This window comes from Falco naumanni, chromosome 4 (assembly GCF_017639655.2).
Source record: "Falco naumanni isolate bFalNau1 chromosome 4, bFalNau1.pat, whole genome shotgun sequence".
Taxonomy (NCBI): domain Eukaryota; kingdom Metazoa; phylum Chordata; class Aves; order Falconiformes; family Falconidae; genus Falco; species Falco naumanni.
The window spans coordinates 108868822-108886356 of record NC_054057.1 but is presented as its reverse complement, the minus strand read 5'-3'; the positions used below and the strand labels follow the sequence as shown (position 1 = coordinate 108886356).

Here is a 17535-nt window from a genome sequence, read left to right as displayed (position 1 = left end):
TTCTGCTTCAACAAGTAAACTTTATTTGAGAGATACTTTTGAAAACAGAAGGATTACTTTCAGAAATAAGGCCAGCATAAATAGATCTTTCATGCTATTATAGCTGGTATGTTGATGAACAAGCCTTAACTGTATTATTTATACTGTTATACTGATTTTCTATTTTTTCTCCAATGTTAAAGAATCCGCCACAGATTGACTGCACATTTTGTAACAATTACTATGATCAAAGCTTTTCATTTGCAGTATCTTAACTTCCTAACCATCTGTAAATGTCTTCAAGATAGAATATTGAACCATATGGTACAGAGTTAAAACTGTAATCCTTGTGGAACGTGGTTAACTATTCCTAAAACTTGCTCACTGAGGTCAGTAAACAGAACTCTTCAGAGTTGTTCTACAAAGAATGCAATTCCTAACACAAGAACAAAGGTATTCAAAAATAACCTATTCAGATTGTGCAATACACCGCTCTGAAAAGTGCACATGGAGAGAAGTATTTTTTGTGTCTTCAGGCTTTGACTTATGTTTGGGGATAAGGAAGAATGAAGGTTTTTCAGTTAAAAGTTCTCTCCTGCTGGTAACTGTCACACTGCTAAAAAGCAGCATCATGGGTTGTCCAGAGAATAATTTCAGAGCCAGTCTGTAAACTAAGTTCTGCACAAATTTTAATTCATGTCATTATTTTAAACATTTATGTTATTTTATGCATGAAGTTTAGTACCTCTCAAATCCATTTTATAGAATTGTCAGAAATAATCTGAGCACAAAACGCAAGCTAATTTGCCCTTCAAAAAACCCAGCATCAGTAGATGCAGCTGTTCTGAGTAAAATTGGGTTAGAAACATCTTTCCCAAAACACACACACAAAACAAAGGGAGGGGAGGGGGAGGCACAGTATCTGCTTACATAGCGCTTTCTTCAATATGGGACAGACCTTGACCAAACACATTTTTTAACAGTTTTGGCAAAAGGGACTTCTGTGCAAGTGCAGTACAACAATTACAGCAGTGCTACACATGGGAATACTTAAAAATTACGAGGCATTTCGTAGACCTAATGTATGTGCATTTGATGCAATCAGCTTGTTCCTCCCCAGCTGCTAAATTACAGGCATGTATCCCGGAAGGAAGGTGCGCTGCCCCAGGGCTTGCAAGACTGTGCTTCCCAAATCAACTTATATGCTCTTCAGAAGCAAAGACCACCACCTTTACAAAGCCTTAGCCAGATGGGACATTGTCTGCCAACCTCAATAGCATCCGCTTGGCATAAACAAACCTATTTAATTTATGGCCATGCAGTTAGACCAACACAGCCTCTGGATCCCAGATTAGTCACACATGCTACAGTACACTATCTTAGTTTTTCTAAGGGCAGGAGTGAGTTTCCTCTTCTGTCAGGTTTCCATTCCAATGCTTAGCTCTTTGCAAAAGGCACAGAGTTAAAGCATAGCTTAAAATGCCTGAATTTGTGAAGGTAGCAAAGCAGTACTACTTCACAGTAGCAAATATACACCAGAGTAATAAGTGCTTACTCTTTAGTTTCTATTCTATCATGTTACAGATCTGGCAGTTCTTAACAGCTTGACAGAGAGAGTAAGCAGACACAATTTCATTAAGGAAAATTATTTGTGTGCAAAGGACACAAGGAGATATTCCCAAAGCAGTAACTTTCTAGAGAAAAACGTTAAAGATTGGTTAATGCTGTAAATTTGCAGTGTTAAACAGAGCAGCTTCTTCTTCACCTGCCTTTGCATACTCTTTCCTGTGGGGCCATTACATATACTGTTCCTGTATTTTCTTCACTCCATACCACACACTGATCACCCTGACCAACTCTAAGAACAGGGTATGATTTGCACAAAGATCACAAAATTCAGCTTGGGAGTGGTACTTTTTCATTCCTATTTTCTCCTAATTTTCCTAAAAGATTATTTTTTCTTGGCCAGCTTTGGTATCTAGATTCATTATGTGGCACATTTCAGCCCCTTCTCTAGGCAGGAATTTCCTTGTGTACCTTGGTGTTATCAGTCACCCTTTTACATCAAGGGAAAGCACCCACCTCTTACCCTGCAGAATACATTTTTAGTTTGGCGTGCCTGCTTAGATGACGAGGCCAGTAGCAAATTAATATTCCTCCTTGCACTCAAAGCTTTCAACAAGGAAAAAGACTTGCCAAGGAAAGCAGGAAGGGGACAAAACAGGAGTAAAGTTAATGCAATGGAGAGAGCTTGAATCACTTAGCCTGCCACCAGGGCATGCAGGGACTCTTGGAAACATTTTGGGAAGGGGAATGCCTATGGCGTTCTCAGCTTCTTCACTGTTTCTAAAAGCCATCTGTTTCTAAAAGCCATATTCAAGAGTAACCCAGGGTAAATAAGAATTTTACCTTCATTTCTCCATAATGCAACGGATTCTGAACATCAATTGCCTGAATAACACTGACACCAATATCGCTTCCAGTTGTCATTACTCCTTTGATTGTCACTGTAGCGACTGTCTGGTTAGAATAGGACCAGCTGAAATTTCCACTTCCACCATGGGCCTAGAATACAGAGAGAAAATCTTCCAAACATTTTATGAAGTATATGGTTCTTACATTTTTTAGCTGTCAAGCCTTTGAATACCTTGCATGAAGACCAGGGACACACTCAGCAATGCTATTATTGAGGAAATACAAATAAAATAACACTTCAGAACTTTCAAATAAGCAAGGTGAAGTAAGAAGATTACTACCCTTCATTCATTTTAATTTCAGCTTTCCTCACGCACATACCCCGTGTGCTCACCAGTGCTGCTAACCCAAATACTTGCCTCCCCACTGCAGAAGCGTGATGCTCACAAATCCCAGTGACTGACAGTGCTTAGAGCCAGCAGAGCATTTCACAAATCAGCACACTGAAGGCCTAGCACCTGGCATTATCGTACTTCTGAAAACTCCCACTGTTTCTCTGTTCCTGACGGCCAAAGTTCTGATTTTGGGTCTCAGGGCTGCTAACCTGACACTCTACCTACCAGCTCTTTCAATGGGAACTGTTACAGGACCTAAAGGGAAGAGACAAGAAGGTGGGAGGCAGGCAGGGAATGAGGCAAGAGGGGAGGGGCAAAAAAATAAAAGAAGAGAAAAAAGTCTCTCGTTAGCATTACTTCTTTACTTTTATGCTGAAAATCATCACAGCCTCTTGCTCTTGCAGCCATTCAACAGACATGCTGTTCCAGCAACTGATCAGTCATGGAATAAGCAACAGGCACATATGGGAACTGCCCTGTCTTGCCACAAGCACCACGAGGGCCTGTGGAATGTGCAGGTGATGCTCCCACAATGGCTTTTCAAGGACAGACTCAGTAACTGCCCAACTTAAAAGCTCAGGTTCATCATGCTGATTCCCATGAAAAAAACCCAAACCAACAAAAAAAGAAAACCTCACCCTCTTCCTAGAGCTCTCAGCTCTTGAAGGGTTGTTTCAGAACTAGAAGAGCTTAAGCGAGTGAAATTATTCTACAGAAGGGTAAGAACTAATTACTTGATACTGTGGCCATCATCAATAGAGACAAATTATTACACTCTCTTTCTTTATAAGCACTTGGCAGCCAGGAAGGGTAATAAGATCTGCTGCGGGTTCATACTTTATAAAGCAAAGGGCCAAAAACCATTTTGCCAACACAAGTGGAGTGTTGTCCTCCTAGGTGTGTAATACTAGCTACTGAAGAAACAAATTATTACAATGCTGTAAAACGTATAGGTTTTAAACATCATTATTGTGAGCTATGGGAAGTGTCTGTTGAGAAAAATACTATGCAGAAAGGTATACTGAGAATAATGCATTTTTAAAATGCATAAAAAACCCCCAAACTTCCACACTCCAAATAAGTTTTAAAGTTCCAACACAGTAAAACAAGCGTGGAAATCAGAGCAATTTTTTTGTTTATGTGTATTGTTTTAATTTCTTTAACTTCCTCAGCATTTGCCCTAGCTCATTTTATAATTAAAGTAAAAATTAACAAGATTATAAATATTGTCTAGAAGGACAGCATAGAAAATAAACAAATTACGCAGAAGTTTAGCTAATAACTTTTACGGGGGCGGGGGGGTGTGGGTGGGGTGGGGTGAGAATCCAAAAGGTACTAATTTCACTTTTTCCTTCCCATCAGCATGTGCACAACCTGATTACACAAAGAACACTGGCAAGGAGTAATAGATAAACAGATAACAGTATGTGACAGAAGGAGATGCATGGAAAGTAGCAAGAAACATTTAAAGAATGTAAAAGTTCAGAATGTCTTGTAATTATATTTTCAATTAAAATGAGCAGAAAAAATAAAACAGAAACACACAATTCTTAATAATTCTATGGAGTCACCTCTTGTTGCTGTACAAACCAGAAGAATTACCACTTTCTTCTCTCTAGTAGTCAGTTTGCACTGAGGAGAGAAAGGGTAAACTTCTATTTCAGTCTAATCATGATCAACAGCCTGTAAGCTGAACTCCACAAACTGACTTCACATCACCAGTGACCGTGACGACCGTGACGACTAGAAAAAAAAATAACCTCCGCATACTTAACTTCACAAAGATGGCACTTCACTTCTCGGAAGGAGGGAAGGAAAGAAACATCGGGTTTTTTTATTCTTAGCTGTTTTTTTTTTTTACTTGCCGCAGAAACCATCTTATTAGCACAAACATGAACAAAGCAACTAACAGAAAACTAGACAGCTGACAAAGTAAAACCTAGAAGTCATTCTGACACCATCTGGAAGGAGTTAGTTTAGCTATAAACAGAATTTGGCTAGATCCAAAAATCCCTTTCAACTTATTTTCAGAAACAGTCTAGTCGTCAAATTAAAATAGCCTGCCTCAAAAACTATCAAGTAGGAGGCAAACACTAATCTACAGGCAGGAAAACAACAGTCAAGCTGTGTGCTATTGTAAACAACCACTAGTATTGTTGAATGGGCAGACTGGGAAAATGTTATCAATTTCAGTAAATATAAACTAAATAAATGTTGGGAGAAAAAAAGTTTTTATGTTTTTAATGAAAAAAAGTCACACTACAGTTAGAATACTGATGCAATTATTGGAGTAACATGAAGGAATATTCTCTAATGAGATATTTGACGATATATGCAAGATAAGGTGAGACAAGAATAGAACTGTAAAACAGGCAGGAAACAGAAAAACACGTTTACTTTCCCTTAGTGGGAAAACTCCAGCAGAAGTTATGATGTACTGAAAATGCAATTTGTACTAAGAATTTTTACCACACTCTGCTGGTGTGGTTGGGTATAGCATGAACTAAACCAAACTAATCCCACAGAAATCAACAATCCAGCTGACAGCACTAAACTCAATGGTGTTAACTTCAGATTTACACTAGAGAACGCAGTTTTACCCCTATGAGATTGATTTGTTTACTTCAGATACCATGTGTCCCACTGCCTCTTTTGTATACTTTTTACAGGAAGAGAGACCCAAAACTGAGCACTACTTCATGCTGAAAGGGAGAGGTAGGAACCGTGCATAAGACACTTGAGTGCAGGATCTGGGTATCATTGTACTAGGATAAAAGTCTGGGCCAGGGATAAACAATGGCCTTTTTTCTCCAGTTAAGACTATACTCAGGATACTGGAAGTATCATTGAATGATCACATGAATACATGAAACTATTTGCTTCATGAAGTGTATGGAAGGATTGACAGACAGGACACACAGAAGAAACAAGAAAAAAATGTCCCTTTAGAAGGGCATAATGTAAATGAAACTGTGCCCTTTGCCTCCCTGTAACATTTTATTAGAAGCATGAGATGTTTGCTGAGTGAAGGATACTGTTGTCAAAGGTTGACAGGGCATGGTTCATTAATCTTGTCATGCCCTTTTTGCAGTCATTTCACACTCTTGATTCATACTCACATACTTCTATCCCTTTACAGTAAATGGTAGCCTCTAATCATTACTATGAAGTTGTGTTCCTAGGATGTTTTCTGTAATTCCAAACCACTCAATGCATACTTGTGTGGTGCATGTGTGAGGGAGAGAGGAAGTGAATGAAAGACACAAGATAAAAAGTTGGTGGGGTTTTTATGTTTGTTGGTTTCTTGTGTGCTCTTTTTAAACTACACTAATTCCTGCAACTAAGATCCAATGAAATTCCTTCAAATAAAGTTTTGGATGTCACTGTGCCTGAAGTACCCAACCAACTCCCTAGTAGTTACAGGCCTCGCTGTGCCTGCTTGAGCAATACTTCCTGCATTTTTACATACTTCTTCAGCATACCTGTATGGTGTACTGGTAAACTCCGGCTTTTGGCTGCCAAGGAAATGTCAAAATGCTGGGTGAAACAACTATGGGAACATATATTTCAACATCTTGCTGGTTTCGCACTGGAACTGGTAATGTATGAACACCTCCGTCCTACAAAAAGCAAAAGCACAGTATGATAAATGGCACCATAGTGCCTCCTATAATTTATGTTTAGTCATATATAGAGAAGTTGTTGAAAACTTCTGAGAGAGGAAGGAAAGCAACTGTTTAGGGTCACTTATGAACACCATTACTTGTGAGCAAAGAGCTCATCACAGCAAAGTGTACTATTGCATTAAATGAGTAGTATTACTGTGGAGATACAGCTGCCCACATTAAAAGGCAAACAGCAGTAAGAAATACACTTTCACTACTCCTAGTTTTTGACACCTTGTCTGCAGAACTAATTCAGTAACTCCACGCCTGTATTTACCACTTGCTCATTCCACTCTGCAGCAGGTGAAGACAAAACTCAGCCTAACAGACCCATTCCTCAGCCCATCTTGACATACTGGCCTTTACAACTTGGCTGTAAGTGTAATGCCATAACTCTGGCACAACATATTGTTTCTTACTGAAGTTCTGAAGGAAAATCTTCAGAGCTCTCAGCAGACCTCACTTCATTGAAGACTACCTCTGACACAGAGAATGAACACAGTTTATCATATACAAGGATCTACTAAATCCTACTCGGGGAATCACTAGAACTATTTCATAGCAAATGGGTTCAAGTGTTGAATTTTTCCAAGTTTCAAGCAAAAGCAAATCACTTTCACACCACATGCCCTGGTTAGCCATACCTTCAGCAGCCTGCCAACTAGCAAAAGTTAATATTAATTTTAAGAAATTTGCAGGCTGATACATTTGGCAGATTTTCATTCCAGCATTTAACATCACTTACCAAATGATAGAAAACTTTCCAAATGTGACTGAATGCAGAACAAGGCCAGGGTATGACACTGATGATCCTACCACAATAAATTGTAAATTTCAATCAGAGAATGTGAAAAGGCCTTTGCACCGGCACACGGAAACGATATGTGCCCACATAAGTATCTGCCATGAAAAAAAAAAATCAAGGCTGTGCACCACTAGTTTTAACAGGTGTTTGCCACACACTTGGTAGCAAAATCCCAGTCTTTATTTAAGCAAATCTTCTGTTGACTTAACTGACAGTTTTCCTGAAGTAAGGATTTTAGAATTTGATTCTTAAATCTGTTCAAACAAAGGTGGCTTAGACCCATGTATGTCTTAGGTTTCCTTTTATTATGTGACTATTAAGTCACTACTGCACAAGTAAATTATTTCTATGCCTACCAGTAAAGCAAAAGAGTTATTACGAAAACATACCTGATCTACTACTGATGTCAGTGCAGCATCAATGATAGTCTGACCCTTCTTCACTGCTTTCACATAATGATACGATCCATTCAGAGATGACTTCAGCACCTCAAAATATTCTTTGGACAGCTTTGTACTAATTCTGATATTCTAAAACCAGAACATTAAATAGATATTGTCACAGGTAACTAACATGAATACTGTACAGAAAGCCATAAACATACTAGCAACAAATCAATGAGAGAACAACCATTTAATAACACAATTCAAAGAAACTTATCTGAAACCACATAAGAATTTTTCCCTATGAAAATTTCAGTCTCTCAGCAAGATTGTATCTTTCAGACACGGCATTAACTCCAAAGAAAATATTTACTTTTTTAAATTATCAGCAACCTGAAATTAAACACAAAATGTGCTAATATTTATACTACTAAATAATTCACATTTTACAGTAATTTCTTAATTTTGTCATTCTTAAACTGAACAGGGAAGGAACATGCAAATATACCACCCCAATAGCATATGTCTGAGATCTAGCCGAAACTCAGATCTGTATCTCAAGAAGCAAATTAAAGCAACATTCCCATAAATTCAGTATTCTGAAAAGCATAGTTCAATAATTTTTTTTCTGCTAGCAAATGAACTATTGATTTATTTTTTTTTTAAAGCAATGCATATTTGGTACCTAGTACCTAGAATTCATCTTATTTAACTAGCAAACAGTGAAGTGTTTTAGTGCTACCTAATCCATCTAAGCTTTTCCCATAATCAACGGAAAGGACACAGGTAGCTCCTCAAGGATGTTATAAGCCCACCTTACACCTCATTCTTTAATAGGAAAGATTGCCTCTAGACATGAAATATTATATGTGATGGGGACTGATGAGATGAAGTACCATATTAGTACTGCTCTCCAGCAGTTACCCCAGTTTGCAATTTCCAGTGCAATGCCTATGCCACATATTTGAAGTGCACTGTCCATCTTTTAGGTTTTTTTTCTACAGTACTTAAGACTCCAAGGGACACTTTCACATGAATCTCTGCTCTAACAAAAAAAAAAAACCTCACAACAAAACAATGAGGGGAAAAAGAAAAGGCAAGAAGCAATATGCTTTGAAATGTCCTAACTCTGTGTAAATAAGAAACTGCTTAATTAATTTCAAAGAAAGACAGGATTTAGGAGACAGGCACTCAGAAGTATATCACCATTTCAACTTACATCAGATAAATACACCTTATGGCTTGATTTATCATACACTTCAATTGTTATTTCATAAAGTCTGCCTGTTTCCAGGATCCATCTGTCACCTGGATGAACTGTAAACCCTACAAAACAGGAAAAACTGAATAGCACAAACCAACAGCCTCTTTACATAATGTATGTAAGCATTTTGCTTCTGAAGATACACATTCATTGTTTTAAGCTGCTGAATACAAAGATGAAAGATACTTACTACTAAACCTATTTTGCACTGAGCTACTTTTCTGAATAAAATTACTTTTCTGTGAAAAGCAATACCAGAAACGGAAGCGTGTATATACACAAAGACAGACACCAACACAAAAACAAGAAAGAAATTATATTAAGTGATGAAGAAAACTGCAGCCAGTACCAACCTAAATACTTAGGATTTACAACATAGATAGTGCTGTTTGGTAATCTGGAAATCCCTTCCATACGAATACCTGAAGTCTCAGTAAAGGAAGAGAAATATTTTGACAAAAGTCAAGTAAAGATCAGCTTGTTCTTGGGGCTCCTTATGCCTCTGGGTATTTAAAGCTAATTGTACACTGAAAATAAATGTTCTCCCCACTGCCCTGAAAAACAGTGAGCATTTTAGAGAGATTTCACTGGAGAATATAATGCTCTAAATATAAAAATTAAGTAAAGCCCCACCACATTTCCACACTGAATAATGGGAACACACATGATTTAATTGATCTTTTGCCAACGTAATTTCTTAGCACATTTCAAAACATCAGGCAGCTCTGTTGGACTGAATTCACAGCAGTGATGCTTTCTATGGCTCTACCAGGTACTCTTGATTTTCAAGACTACTGGTACAAATGTGGATAATTTTATCTTTTTATGCTGCAAAGGGTGGAAATTTTGCCTCCTGCCATGAAATTCTGGATGGAAAATCATCACCTAGAAAGGATACTCTTGTGCCCAAGTACAAGGTTAGTTTGTCCCTGCTGCAATGCAGTTACAACGGATGTTGCCTGATCCAACTTGGCAACTGGCCAAGACGGATCTCCCTCAGGACCAAGTATGTTGTTCTGTAGCTGCAATCCATACTGATCAGACGGCATCATCAATTCTGTACATAAAACAAGACAACATATGAAACAACAAAATTAAATGTGTCAATGTTTGGATGCTGATAATTATTTCTGATTAATTTTTACTGATGCCTGGTGCACACATTAAATCAGTATTTTTAATGTCTTACGGAAACAGAATTTCTGTGATTACATCAACACACACGCACAAAATTAACTTCTTGCCTAACTTTAATTTCTTTGAAGCTGCAATTTTCAATTAACATCATCCCACCCTTTTGACCTAACATCCAACTCATTCCCAGCTTCAGAAGTGGCCAAATAACTTTCTATGAGTTACTGATAATTTCTGCTGCTCCGTTCTGCACTACTAGCTGACATAGTGAGCCTAGTAATCATTTATTTAGTCTCTTTAAAAAAATGATGTCAGTCATTACAAGCACAGGCTCATTGTAAGCTGCAGGCACTTTTCTGTTAGAAAAGTTACTAATTAGATTTGATTTAACTAAGACAGAGTTTCTTAGTAAATGGGAAATAAATGAGTACATCAAAAATGCAGTTAGCTCCTATTCAAAGTTATCCTTAGCTTCATGTCCTTCACAAACCTGCAATAGTATATCCTTTATAGACACAGTTTCTTTGGGAGAAAAATTAAACAGCTGTATCATGTGGTTTAGGAAAACAGTATTAAAATATTTAATTTAATTGATTTATTAATTATTAAATCTTAGCAAAAAACACAACTTCTCAGCCTTTAAAAATTCACATAGCGTTAAAAAAAAAAACAAACACACAACCACAAAACACAGGACAAACCTGTAATCTTCCCTTGCCTTATTTTCTGAACTCTGTACTGAATTGATGTTCCTACCAGAAGATAAATGTCATATGCTGGATTCAAAAGAATGTTTTCCAAAATAAGCAATCTGACTTCTGCAGGTTGTACATGCTATTGAGGGTAAAGAAAAAGAAAAAGCAACATTTAAAGCAGTTTACTTGTTTGAAACAGACCACACAGTAATAACTTATAATCTGTAAGTGAAAAATATTACTTGCTGTAATCGGCTCTTTATTATCATCTCAAATTCAGTCACAACAGGGACATGCAAAGCACAATGAATGGTAGGAAGATCTGCTCTATGCATACTGTGCAAGGCTGAAGAAAAAAAATCAAGTTTGCATGGGCATGATTTTGGTTCAGTTTTCTGGAGAATACAGATAAACTTGAGGCAGATGCAAAATGACTATTCTGACATCTAGAAATTTATTTTCCCTACTGTAAAACATGGTACTTCCACACAATATAACCATTACAACTTCACTGAGGAACCTGTATCAAATTCACTAGTCTTTTAGATTAGGAATACAACAGGTAATTGTATAAATTCCATTACAGCTGTTTGAGGGATGTTAACTGAAATGGCAGTCCGGCAGCAGTGACAGATTTAAAGGAACTACTAACCAGAAAGCCATAAAAAAAATTGCAAATGGAATAATATTATTTCGATTTCACTTACAGTATTCGCTCAAAACTAATTCAGAAAAATATTAAAACAGAAAGCTAGTAAAGCTACAAGCGTTCAAGGAAAAAAAAAAAGTCAGCCTGATACGCAGGATAACTAACTTCAGCAATTAGGTAGAACTGTAACAAAACCACAATTCTTAACATGCACTATTATTTGTGCCATGTTACTAGTATTACATACATGTAGGTAATATTTTCATAGAACACTTTTTACAAGTATGCGTTTGATAGTCCAAGGCAATTCTGCTTTAAACAAGAACATTACGTACAACATGTAGTAACACAAATCTGCAAAACCAGACTGCAGATACGAGATGAACTTCAGAAAAACTCCACCATTTTACAGAAGGATTTTTTTTTAAGGTGCAGCATTAAATTGATACTAGCACAACTGCAAGTATTCCTGCAAGGGACAACCTGTAAGAACTCTCAGGTGTTTGCAAATTCTATTAAAAGAAAAAACAACTCTGTTACTAGAGTTAAAGGAAAAACTCAGTCACTGCAAGTTACAAAGAAACAGCATAGATTTACTTAACAGCTAAAAACACTGCCAGTGCTGCAGTTTAACACCCCTGTAGCACTGACATTCTGATCCCAAAGCCCTTGCTTGGAGAGGAGCATCCAATGAGGTAGAATTACATACCAAGTATCCCTAAGACACCCATTTCAAGCACAACAGGAAATAAAGGTATATCCAATATAGTAATCCTTGTTCTAGCTATTTATTTATTTATTGAAAAAAGGACCTAAAGTGATCTAGTTGGTTATTTTTAAAAAGAGGTAAGAGGCCAATGCCCTATGCAGCATGATTCTAGGTTTTATATATATAATATGAATGACTACCAGGAATAATAAAACTGTACAGAAGTATTTGAAGTGTATTCCTCGGGGCCTTTTGTCACAGTTCAGTCTAAGAATAATGCCTGGCACATGCTCTGTCCTGCACTAGGTAACTGCACCAAACTCCAAACCTTTCAGGGCGATCAAGAGCAGCACTGTAATCTTTTGTGATATGGGCTACAGAGTTGATCCAGTAGGACAGAGATGCAGCACTGATATCCACAACGTGACTACAGCAGGGCAAGCTTACAGTACTCCTGTAACACTGGACTAAAAGACTACATAACTGGGGGGGGGTGGAGAAAGAAAAGAAAAAGAATGCAAGTTTCTTACCTTATAGACACTTTCCTGTATTCTTGCTTTCAAATTAGAACTCCCTGTTTTCATTCCAGACACCAAAATGGTATCTCCTTGCTTGCCAACTTTTTCCATCTCCAATATATAGGAAGGTGGAATGTAAGTGGATTCTAAGAACTTGAGTATACTGAAAGGTGAACCAAAAAGTGAACAGAAAATTGTTAACTAATCTTTGTAAACTCACAAGAAACAACACCAGCATCTATTCCCAGCTATTTCCATTTTTAAGCAAATTTAAGATGTCTGCTTGGGACCAGATATCCAAATTTTACTCATTCTTCAAGATATCTGCAGCTAACTTCTGTGACTGATAGAAGTTTGTTTGAAGCTTGTTTGTGGGCTTTCAAGAGATATCAGAAGACTGCACATGTTGTCTACAATGATCTCTCCAGTTTTTACAATAGGTGTAGACTGCAAAAACTCTCTATGTTATTGTAGAACAACTGATGTGAAAGACCCAAAGCTTATGTTCATAAAAGCAACAGCTTAAACCAAAACATAACTGTGACCTACAGGAAGAAGTTAGGATACATTTAATAAATTACTATGAAAAAAATCTACAACCAGAGTACTTGTAATAACGCTTAAGAGATTTCAGTTTGATGTGATGACAGAGGAAAGGAATTTGCCATGAATGTGTAAACGACAGGACAGAAATTGAAAGAGGATCATCTTCTGAAGTTTGCCAGCTTCCATATGCACATGATCTGTTTGGCTTTATGTGCACTTCCACAGCACAATCAGTAAAGCCATATTGAGAACAGTTATAAATATTAACATTGATGACAGTTCACTGCTTATTTTGCAAAGCTGTAACATGATTAGAACATTTTTATGTTACCATAGCTGTGCTAACAGTACAGCATATATCAATATTAGTTTGGTTAAAACCACATCTCTAGCAAATACACTGAAACAAAAAGGACTATGGACTAGGACTTGGATTGTAAAATGCACTGAACAATTAGCACACTGCCTGGCTGTCGTTATAGATAGGGGCCATATACTCGTACCTGCAGCTTCAAGTGTATTATGGGCTTAACAGGCTTTCCCTTAGGTAATGCTGTATGTTTGTTTCTCTAAGGCTGCATAACTGGAGTTTGTGTTTACCCAGCAGAAAAAAAGTCCTATTTGCTACCCCTACCCCATTTCTAAGGTATTTGGAACATAGGTTTGAGGATCGAAGTTAACTGTTAACCATTCTTCTCTCTAAGAGAACTGGTTTCCCCACATGCCAGTCATAGAATCGTCCTATGAATAAAGCCAGGTTCTTTAAAGGAAAGTATAGTTTTCTACATTATTTTATGTCCCACAATTTCCCTATATTTTGCTGGAACCTGTTTTCTGAAGTAAGTGAAGCCTCTGGTGCAGGAGTTTGAATCTATTTCATCTCATAAGCTTACTATACGTTAGGAAATTTCTGACTAAAGATGTATTCAAGAAGTGTCTGTAGACTGTTGTGTGACAAAAAACAGTTTCAGGTGTTTGGTTAAATTCATGCATATCAGGGAGGCATTTTTTTCTACCAACATTCATGTCAAGCAAAATCAAGATTTACCACATAAATACTAGCATAATACCACAAATAACAGGGTCCCACTGTGTTAACACCAGCTGGCATCAGTGCAGAGGTAAAATTCTTGGAGTTCAATTTGAAAAATATCCCTTACTACTAAGCAGCTTTCAATTCTGGTTATTTTAATAAGGATGGAACCCCAAATTTCTGTTTGAAGTCACTGAAGAACAGAACTACTAAGTCATCGCTGTAAAACTACATCGTACATATGCTTAATAAAAAAATCCAAACAAACAGAAACACACCACTACCATAACAGAGGCCAAAGATGGTCAGTGACAAGCACAGGAGGAAAAAAACATTTAAAAAAATATAATCATAGGGTCTGGATTCTATTCCTATCCTTGCCATAGGTGAACTTTCTGACTTTTGGGCAAGAACTTCATCTCCATTAAATGCAGGAAGAACTTCCTTATTGTACAGAAATGCTAAAAAACACTTCTCTCATTAGCGAGTTGAAAAGCATTCAAGATCTTGGGACAGAAGGTTCCACAAAATACAGCGCTTCTAAATTCCAGCTAACTTATTGAGTCAGTACAAATGATGAACCGAGAATCATGACTTATTTATTAAGCAAGTGCTTTCCATTCATTGCGCTGTCTGAAAGACAATATATTGAATACCTTCATTGAATACCTTTCATTTAATTATGTCACCTGGCTTCATGAGCTGTAGCTAGCTCACAAGCAGCCACTTGGTCAGTTCCAATTTAAATATTAACTACTTTGAAAGCTATTTCAATACCAGTACTAAGTGTTGACTGAAACCTGAAACTCTTCAAGTTCAGAGAGCTCCTTTCTGAAATAGAAGAGGACTTTCTTCCTTCAGAAAAAATACCTAAAAATAAGCCTGTCTGCCAAAATCCTGAGATAACAATCTTATTGATAAATCTTTCCTTTGCACAAGATGTTTCAGGAAGATCACCAATTGCATCTATTTATTTCTAGTTGTTGTATTAGGGCTACCTGGGCTGCTCATTAACGCTATAAATTGTTAAATTAAACAGGGATACGAGTCCCCAGGCTGTTGAGCAGGCACTTAAAAAAAACATACTGAAACAACTAAGCCATAAGCATTATTTCAGGCATCAGCTCACAACAGCTAGACATGGGGAAATAGTTACTCAAACATGATAATTTCAAGAAAAAATTAAATTAACATACCGTAATGCACTATGGGAATCTGAGAAGCCATCAGCCTCTGTGTCTTCTACTATTGTCCAGTCAAAGACTAACCCTGCCAATGTGCTGAAAGTGTTTCCTACAAATCAAAATCAAATTAAAACAAAAATAACCAAAAAGCATACAGTCTTCCTGGAACAATGACTTTTTCCCCCTAGAAAATTTCTGTATCTTACCCCCAAAAGAAGCAATATCTGTATTTAGTTAAAAATCACAATCTACCTTGCTTCACTGACTTCTGCAAGTTTAAGATGTTTCTGTTAAGTGGCTTTTCTGTTCACATTTTGCAACACCATATTCCACTTTATGGTTTTCACAAAGCCCATGAGATAGGTGGTGGCACCTGCACCTATCATCCACTTGTCAGTTCTCAAGACATCCTTCGCACCCACCACCTCCTTTCCCCTTTGACCACAAAACCCTTACCATTTCTTGGATATTAGCAGGACATACATAAACCTCCCCCCTCAAGCAGCTAAACAATCTTTCATTTTGAAACACGTGGATCTGAGTTCGCAGCACAGATGAACTGCACTTCCCACAAATACTGTTTTAGTTTTGAGCACAACCATGATTTATCCATAACAGGAAAAAGTTTTCACTCAAAGAACTCAAACTGAGCACCTTCTTTCCAGAAACTGTGAACCACCAGAACATGAGAAATTTCAAATGGTAAAAAAGGAACAGAAAGGAATAAACAGACTGAAAACAAAGATTTATCATGATCGTATTTAAGTGTAATGAGCTGCTAATATGAAAGATCTTACAACCTTCAAGATGAGTCTTGCTCTGAATTGCAGAAGTTGCACAAATAAACACTGAACTGGAATCCCAGTATTTACTATATTTTAAAATATTTTTTCATTTGTGTTATTTCCTTGACATTTATATCTATATTAATAAAGTAAGAATCAAAGCAGATTTATCATCAGATTCTTATGCTTAAAGGTTTATGACATTTTTAAACCACAAAAATATTTTAAGACAAGGTAACACAACACACAGCCTATATTGTTGCTCCCATTTCTATACAAATTACTGCAGATAGCTCCAAATCCCAGATAAATAGGATTTTAAACACAAAACTCTAAACACACAAGGCAATATAATTAAAATTGATTCAGAATGGATTAATTAACATGCATTCAAGTCTGACTTTCTTTAATGATGCATGGTTTGGCTTTGCAAAGCTGTATTGCACTCTTTTGTTTTGCTGCAACTGAAAATAACAAGGTCAGTGGAGAAATGCCCATGGCAGCACTATGAAGAAGCTATGCCTGGACAGAGACAGTGCTGCAGCCAACTGGTAGCAAAAGCTTGAAACTGTCCCTTACAGCTTCTGAAAGACCGCCAGGCCTGGGTGTCCTGGCTCCTGTCGGGGTCCCTCATTACAAAGACAAAGTCAGGTTATCAAAGAAACTATCATGGGCATTCCCCAGACAACGCAGGGTCTCACTCGTTCAAGCCAGGATCAGGTACCCCTGCAGCATGGTGGGCAGTGGCTGTCTCCACGTTAAACCCAGCAGCAGCAGCACCCAAGGAGGCAGACAGGTAATACAGCACTTGTGATGAACCACAGTATGTCTTTATCCTTCCCTGAAGGATCACACAGCTGTAACAGGAGCTGCAGACCAGCTGCCCTGCGGCCAGCTGTAACATTACCCTCCCAGGCTCCTCAGATGTCAACACAGACAGTGACTTGTGTTCCCACTCCACAACCATAACCTCGCCCGGAGCTGCTCCTCCTCTGTGATGCTTCAGCAGAAATGTGTCTCTCTCACTGGCAAGGCTGGAGTAAATCCCAGTAAACAAAGAGAGATGTCTTGATGCGCTGTGCTCCATTGCTGCAGCAGGAAGCCAGTGTTCCTTGCACACTCACAGCCAAAGAAATGCAAGCTCACATCTTTAAGCCTTTCTCTTATTTAACTCACCTCCAGGGAAGTCATAATAAAATAACTTGAGCAAAGTTCATCAGATAAAAGAAAACAATATGTGACTTTTTTCCCCCTCTACATTCTATACTTTATTTGGCCAAATATGTCCATGATAATCTTCCTAACTTTCATTAATGATCTTTGAAAAGCAGTATTTGGGAATTGAGTTTATATTTGAAGTAGCTTATTAAAAACAC

The 17535-nt window shown here is 37.6% G+C and overlaps 1 protein-coding gene across 2 annotated transcripts in view; it reads right to left on the bottom strand.

Moving 5' to 3' along the window:
* Positions 1-17535, bottom strand: part of NUP210 (nucleoporin 210) — a 68882-nt gene that overhangs the window by 37649 nt on the left and 13698 nt on the right. For both annotated transcript variants that reach the window (XM_040591231.1, XM_040591232.1), the window contains 9 exons: positions 15387-15483; positions 12624-12774; positions 10742-10874; positions 9805-9963; positions 9260-9328; positions 8862-8968; positions 7649-7789; positions 6272-6409; positions 2389-2544 (listed from right to left, as the gene is read on the bottom strand). In XM_040591231.1, coding sequence (XP_040447165.1) covers positions 2389-2544; positions 6272-6409; positions 7649-7789; positions 8862-8968; positions 9260-9328; positions 9805-9963; positions 10742-10874; positions 12624-12774; positions 15387-15483 — 1151 coding nt within the window. The remainder of the gene's footprint in view (positions 1-2388; positions 2545-6271; positions 6410-7648; positions 7790-8861; positions 8969-9259; positions 9329-9804; positions 9964-10741; positions 10875-12623; positions 12775-15386; positions 15484-17535) is intronic.